We start from the raw sequence: 8,111 nt of genomic DNA on the forward strand, positions 1-8,111 counted from the left end.
TTTTGTAGCATTCCTTTTTGTTTTTTCAGGTCACTAAGCAGCTCTCACGAGTCTTCCTATTTTTCTTTTGCAACAAGATAGTTTGCTGTTGTGGCTTTAATATTGTCTCTTTGAGAAACTGCCACCTCTCCTGAACTACTTTTTCCATTATCTTTTCTTCCCGTGGGGATCCTACCTACCTGTTCTCTGAGTTTGTTAATATCACTGAATATATCTCCATTTCCTGTGCTGTGTTGGAAAGAGACTTTGGTTGTACTCTCTTATCTTATTTAGCAAAGTTTCATGACAATCCCATTGGAAAAAATCATATGGAAAAGGCTAGTGAGCTAGAGAATATAGAAGGAAAAACACAGAAGGCCAAATTTCTTCCGAATTGGCCCATACACAGATTACATCAAATAATAGGTAGTTAGATTGGATTACAGCTCTGGTATCTACAACCTGTTCCAAAATGTTACAGTAAAAATATTAGAAAAGAAATTAGATAAGGGCATGGGCCACATATATCTCTATTAATTTAAAATTGATTATTGGATTTGCTGTCCTAGAGGTCCTTTGTTTTTGCATGACTTCACTGAAAAAACAAACAAGTAAATGTATAGTAAGGGCCTGATCCAACTCCCATTGACATCAGCAGGAGTTGGATTGATCTTTCTCGGAAATGAACTATATTATCAGAGTCACAATCTTTACATCTACAGACACACAAACTTCCGGGAGTTATGTATGTGGAAGGGCTGCAGGATCTTGGGGATTTGTTTTTTTGCAGGGGAGGTTATTTGTTTTTTGTTTGTTTAAAATTATACAACCAATGTGATTCAATATACAATACATGAAGAAACATTACAACAACAAACACCTTTTATGGTGATAAAAGCAAATTGCCACTTGAAAAATCAGTGCAGAAACAATATTTATTTTCATTTACAGAATGTAAATAGTTTCTACAGCCCTTAACAATGCCATATATCAAAACAGTTATTGATATGTAATACAAATATGTAATATTGGCAGACTGGAAGTGCAAAATGTTGGCCTGTGTTTAAATCAAGACTAATCAATCAGTAACTTGGTGCTTGTTGGGCAAGGGAAATAGTTGCCACATACAACATGATTGTTGTCGCATCAGATTTCTTTCTGAGCTTGAGGTTTAAACCCTTTTAAAGATTCTCTTGGCTTCAACTCCTTCATATATGTAAGTCTGAAAGAGATTAATGAAGAGGAAAAGACTTTCATCACTTACTGTTTCCATTGAGATTTATTTTACAGTTCCCATCAAGAGAGTGTTTATTATCCATCACAGGTTTACAGCCTAAGGGCTCAATCCAGTAACCACTACATCAGTAACCCTCACTCATGTGAGTAGTTCCATCAAAATCAAAGAGAAAGACTATAGGTCAGGACTGTGGATTTTTAAAATATTCAGACCTAGACCCGCACTCCCTTAATTAGGCCTGGTCTACACTAAGAAGTTAGCTTACCCCAGCTATGTTGCTCAGGGGTGTGAAAGATCCACAGCTCTGAGCAACATAGGTAAGCTAATTTAACTCTCAGCATAGACAATGCTAGATTGACAGAAGAATTCTTCCATCAACCTAGCTACTGCCTCTCAGAGAGGTAGGTTACCTACACTGACAGGAGAACCCCTCCTCAGGGGCAGCAGGTTTGTATACTTTTTGGTGGTGCCTGAACGGGTCCAAGTCCCCCCGATGCACGCTTGCCTTGTAAGCTGATACATATTTTAAAATAATGTTAAAATGTACTGGAAACAGTAAGAGTTTAACAGTTTCCCTATATTGCACAATGTGTGAGAGGGTGGGGGGGTGAGAGCTGGGGGATGTGGGAGAGGGCTTAGGGCTAGGGCAGAGTGTTGGGGTGCGGGGGGATTAGGGCTCTGGCTGGGGGTGAGGGCTCTGGGGTTTGGGGTGTGGGAGGAGGCTCAGGGCTAGGCCAGAGGGTTGGGATGTGGGGGGATGAGGGCTCTGGCTGGGGCTGAGGGCTCTGGGGTTTGGGGTGTGGGAGAGGCTCAGGCCTAGGGCAGAGGGTTGGGGTGCAGGGATGAGGGCTGCGGGGTGGGGCTGGGGATGAGAGGTTCACGGTGCAGGAGGGGGCTCAGGGCTGGAGTGCGGGGGCGGGTGAGGGCTCTCACTTAGGGTGCGGGTTCTGGGGTGGGGCAGGGCTGGGGATGAGGAGTTTGGGGTGCAGGCAGGCTGCCCTAGGGCTGGGGCCAGAGAGGTGGACTCCACAGGCCTCCCAGCCCTCTCCCCCCAGGCAGCACACTCACCCGACACCGGCAATGCACATGCTCCTAGGGGCTGGGCCCCTCTCAGGTCCAGGAAGCCCCCTTGCCTCCCCTGTGGTGGGTGCCAGGAGGGCAGGGAGGGCTCCCATCACATGTGCACCTCCCCCCTCTGTAGCCGCTGCCTCTCCCTTTTGTAGCCAGCAGTGACTGGCAAGGGAGCACAGTGCGGAGCAGCAGGGCAGCTGCCCAGGATGCAGGCAGGGATGCTCCAGGGGAGGTGCACGGGGGCAGCAGGTGGGGCCGGGGGAGAGACCTGGCCTCAAACATTGGTGGAGCCAGGCCCCCAGGCCCTGAATTTGTTGGAGCAGGGGCACCACAGGCCCATATAACTGCTGGGATAGGCAGTGTCTACACTGACGCATTACAGTGGCACCGCTTCTGCACTACAGGTGTGCCCCTGTAGCGTTTCAAGTGTGGACAAGCCCTTAATCCAGGCGTGAAGATTAAGGCTGGATCATTAAGGGAGGATGGAAGTTTTGTGGTTATGACACAGGAGTGGATCTCAAGATACCAGATTTCAATGTGCAGCTCTGCCATAGACATCTTGTGTGATTTGGGATGTCATTTAATATAACTGTGCCTCAACTCCCCATCTCTAAAATATGTGGATAATATACCTTTTCTACCTCATAAGGGCTTGAGAAGACATATTCATTACCAGCTGTGAGGAACTCAGATCCTATTGTGAGAATGGCCTTAACAGAACCTAACAGATTCAGGACCTTTGGTCAGAATAAGCATGGACTCAGCACTGGGCTCCTTTAGAGTTAGCTCAGGCTGCACTCAGATAATTGAAAAGAATGCAAGTGGATAGGAAAATAGAAAGATTAGTGTAAGTCAAAAAAGTTCAATATTTGAAATTCAATGATTTCTTGAATTTCAAAATTTTAAATTTTTAATAAAAAATAGGCTTTTTAAAAAATAAATTAATGATACTTACCAGTTTCATTCAGCTTTAAGAGAGGGATCAGATCTTTATAGTTTGATGCTGTGCATAAAGGAAAAAAATTGACTTAACTCACCTGAATTAATTCATCTCCTACCAGTTCTCTGAATGCTTTGAGCTCTTTCCCATTATCTTTCCGGTTGAATTTTCCCACAAGCTTATTTCCTTCCAGATTCCAAGTACCCTACAGTGTAAAAATAAAAAAATCTAAGGAATTCATGACAATGTTGATCTTATATATGTATTCTTTGGCTGTTAAAAAAGCACCAAAGTGGTAAAGCAATGAATATCAGGTTTTCGCAAAATGGCCGGTATAGTAAAGGAGTTTTACCCCCTCCACAACAACCAAAGCACTTCTAGTTTTGATTATATATATAAAGTTTATAAACACATACACACACACACATATATATATAAGCATTCTTTTAGTTTGTCACTTTGACCATGTAACCCATCTTTGCATCCCTCCACTGACTCCCCCTTCTCCTTTATATCAAATATAGCTACTTATCTTCACTTTCAAGGCCCTTCACAGTCAATGCCCATCCTATATATCATCTCGTATTCACCATTGAGCGGTCTGTGCTCACCTCTGATCAGCCCATGATGCCAGCCTCCACTGCCCACTTGTTAAATTTCCAGACAAACACTTGCATGCTTTCCCCCAGGCTATCTCACATGCTTGGGACTTGCATCCCAGAAACCACTACAAAGCTGCTTCGTTATCCACCTTCAAATCCCTACTCAGAATTGTTTTACCATGATGCATAGATAAAGCTTGACAACGGTCAGGCTGCTCGTGTGCTTAGACCACTGCTTATCATGCAGACCAGTATTGTCTCATTGTTTTCTTGTATTCCCCCACCTCTCTGTATCCATCTGTTGGCTCTTGTATTATAGTTAGAATGTAAGCCTCTTGGGATAGGGAACATCTTTTTGTTCTGTGTTTGTATAGCCGCTCACACAATTGGGCCCTGGTCCAGGACTAAGGCTCCTAGCTGCTACAGTAATACAAATAATAATAATAAATATTATAATATGTATTGGGTGACTACAATTCTCCTTCCCACAGACCTCAGGGTCCATACGCATAATTAAATGAATACATTAATCTGCCACTTTCTCTGACATAGAAAGAATAGTCCCTCACAAATAACCAATCCCATTTCATTCTCTATCACACCCTACAATGGACTCTGACCCTCCCTACTTCTCAGACAAATGTCTGAGAGAGACAGTGGGTGTTTCATTGCACTCAAAGAGCCAAAAGACCCTTGCTTCACCAGACCAGCTCAGGCAATGAATTGCAGAATTAGGGGCCTGTAAGAAGGCTCTGCCTACAAACCTATCATGTTCAAAGCTAGGGAATGAAATCCTGGCTCAATTAGAGTCAATGACAAAACTCTCCTTGACTTCAGTGGTACCAGCATTTCTCCTAGATCCTTTTTAGTCAATCCCTCTAACTGATTTCAGCTGCCACTGTAATTCATGTGGCAGAAGATTGTCTCTCAGGTAGCCAGTCCGATGTCACATTGAATTTCCTACAGTAATGTCAACACTTGGACATTGCTCAGGCAAACATGAAACCAGTGCAACTGCTAAAGGGCAAGTGTAATACACTCCTGTTAGCTCACACCACATTGATATCCTTGTTCATTGTAAGGGATTTGATTTTTATATAAAGCAAGTGAATAAATATTTCATTGCTCTGGCCTTATGCTTAAAAAGACAGATTCTGCTCTCTGCTACATGGGTTCACATTCCTAGACAGAGTACAATTTAAAATAAAATCAGAAAGATGAATAAAACATCCCAGCAATAACTTTATTAAATACAGGCTTATCATATAAAAGTGGATTTCTTACACTGAGCTCAGTTCCATCAGCCAGGGTGTATTCAAAATGGACTCCCAGCATGAATATTATTTCTATGGTTCGAAAAGTACTTGATTCCTTGATAGTGAATTTGTTTTCCTCTTGCTGAATAGTGATTTTCAAGTTGTCATGGGCTCCTAGCTTTCTCTTCATTATATTAATACCTAGAAAAACAATTGGACATCAAGCAACTTAAATTGCAGCATCAGGTTTGTATATTTTCCAATTACCTTTTTTGGGCAAGTGAATTTAATAAACTATGAGCCTTGCTGGAGCTCTTTGGTCCAGGTTCTTCACCTTCATCTTTCACTTTGTGTAGCCATTTTCACCTGTGCAAAGTTGGTGCAAGACACTGCCAAGGGAATGATTGCATTTCCCACCCACTTTGCAGAGGTTTAAATGACTACACAGGGTGCAAGGCAGTGGCAAATCAGCTCCTTTGTTGGACTGGTCATACGTGCAGAACTTAATCTCTATTTTTCTTTTTCTGTTTTATTTCCAGGTGCCTAATCTTTCAGTATGGTGCCTTGTGTTTGTGGGTGCACTTTGACTGAACCAAACTCATTTCAAACTCATTTTCCCCATTGATGATTTAGTCCTGTGGCCGAAAAAGCAGGAAAATTCCCAATCTCCCCTTCCCCCCACCCCGAGCAATTAAACTAATCAGAAATTAATTAATTAAATATCACAAGACATAAATGATTGCTTAGCTCTATATTGTCTTCCCTGTTTCTAAAACTGCACATGAAAATTCCTCTTCACCCTTCCAGACATTGAAGCCCATCAGCCATAATAGGGGACATTCTCAAAAGCAGCTTCTAAAATGGGATCCCCAGTTTTAGACACCTAAATTACACCTCAGTACCAGTCAGCATGTTGCCTACAGAACTTTACATGTCAATGAATATTTCTGCAGTAATCTACCTTGCTCTCTTTCTGAACTTTATGGAAAAGTGCTATAGAATTTAATAGGGACGGAACCAAATGCAGTCTATAGGAAATAAATAGGTTCTCTAGAAATAAGTCTAAAACCTGTATATTAAGAGAGAATGATCTTTCTATGTATTTTTAAACCCACCTTATCAAATGTAATGGAAAATCATATTCATGCTATAGAATTATACAGAACGATTATAATTCTTTTAAATTCTATAGGACTGTTCCATAAGAAAAAAGAAAAAAACTTCAGTGAAGTGGGAAAATTTTTCTCAGTTATGCCAGCGTAAATCAGGAGTAGTTCCACTGGCATTAAGAGAGTTACTCCAGAGATCAGAATCTGTCCCAAAATCTTGATGCTGTCTCTTTCTACAGTGGGGAAAAAAAGATTATTCTGGAAGAAAATATGAAGTAGTCAGCAGGTGGAGAGGTCAGCAGAGAGGCAGTTAACAGGAGGAGGACCAAGGACAGCACTAGCATTCAGTGATTGCTCTTAGACAATAATGAGGAACTGGAAAAGTAAAAGCTTACCCATCTGCTCCATGAACTTGTCATAGTTTTCACTTCTGTCTACCTTCCAGTTGCCATCAAATGCCATTTTTCTGACTGAAGCAGGAGCTTCTTTGAGACAGCTTCTAGTCAACCTGAGATGCAGCTCAGCTTTAAAAAGGGAATTTATGATCTGTCTTATCTTTGCAGGATGATGTGGCTGGCTAAAGCTCAGCTCATCATGTGACCTCTTCAAGGTCAAGTGACTGGATATTCAAGTGACCTGTCTTTTTGCCCCACCTTGTCAAACTACGAAATACTTGACTGCTCTGTCTTAAAAGATATAATAGTTACTGTGTTCATGTTACACATGGTGGTGAAAAGTAGTAATTCACTGAAGGTTTCAGAGTAACAGCCGTGTTAGTCTGTATTCGCAAAAAGAAAAGGAGGACTTGTGGCACCTTAGAGACTAACCAATTTATTTGAGCATAAGCTTTCGTGAGCTACAGCTCACTTCATTAGTCTCTAAGGTGCCACAAGTACTCCTTTTCTTAATTCACTGAAGTTACCCTACTGCTCAGGTGAATAGTGCCAGCTGGCTGAGTGGTAGCTCGCTAGATTGGACTTTGGCTGATACACTGTGTGATTGATTGCTCTCTACACGTAGAATTATAACAGTGCCAGATGTCATTGCAATAGTTCGAGCTCCTCTACCTTTGCAGATTGCAAGACAGAAGGTAAGTTTTCATTAAAAGTGTAACTTCAAAATCAATTAAGATAATTCTTTGGATTGTTATGCCAGATAATGTAGAATGGCTTTTCACTCCAGCCAGTTTCAGTGTATTTATTCAGCTAACGTACCAGAGAAGCAAAATAAAGTAGCACAACTAACATGCCCCTTCTTCTACCCTAAAAAATAAAATGTGAAACACTCTGAGTAAAGAAATGCAGAGTATGGAGCAAAATTGCATAGTCCTATATATATATATATATATATATATATATATATATATATATATATATATATATATATATATATATATATATATATATATATATATATATATATATATATATATATATGGGGCGGGGGGGGGGAGGGGAGCTGCCTTAACAACAACATTTAAGTCTCTATAGTAATGTCTAAATGCAGGTTAACATTACATAGTGCTTATGGAAAAGTTCCAAACAAATTTGCAAAAAGCAAACTTTGCACACTCAAAAAAAGCAGGCAATTTTTTTTTTTTGGTGGAAAAATAAAAGATCATTTTGATGGTTAAAATATCAGACATTAAACATCATTTCCAGCACTGAGCACTGCATCCCTTTTGCATTAAGGGCAAAATTAAAACTGCGTCTTGCCCTGAGTAAGGTGCAGTGTGCAACCCTGGAAAGGAAGTGTGACTTGGAGAGTGACAATTCCTTCCCTGCCCATCCTGTTTGCTTGGGAGCTGGGGGTGGGTGGTGGTGGGGAGGGAAGTAATCTACTGGGCCTTAGCAGATAGAGATCACTTTTCCCCATGTTGGCTCTGTTGTGCTGCCTGGAGCACTGGGGTTAGAGGCT

At 41.4% G+C, this 8,111-nt stretch overlaps 1 protein-coding gene across 1 annotated transcript; it reads right to left on the reverse strand.

Moving 5' to 3' along the window:
• Positions 1–1,026: 1,026 nt before the first annotated feature.
• FABP2 (fatty acid binding protein 2) lies at positions 1,027–6,723 on the reverse strand. Its single transcript, XM_073340057.1, has 4 exons — positions 6,590–6,723; positions 5,114–5,286; positions 3,325–3,432; positions 1,027–1,201 (listed from the first exon to the last, which is right to left on the reverse strand). The coding sequence occupies exons 1-4, from the start codon at positions 6,654–6,656 to the stop codon at positions 1,151–1,153; spliced, it is 399 nt and encodes a 132-aa protein (XP_073196158.1). The 5' UTR covers positions 6,657–6,723; the 3' UTR covers positions 1,027–1,150.
• Positions 6,724–8,111: the final 1,388 nt, after the last annotated feature.

Source organism: Lepidochelys kempii, chromosome 4 (assembly GCF_965140265.1).
Source record: "Lepidochelys kempii isolate rLepKem1 chromosome 4, rLepKem1.hap2, whole genome shotgun sequence".
Taxonomy (NCBI): domain Eukaryota; kingdom Metazoa; phylum Chordata; order Testudines; family Cheloniidae; genus Lepidochelys; species Lepidochelys kempii.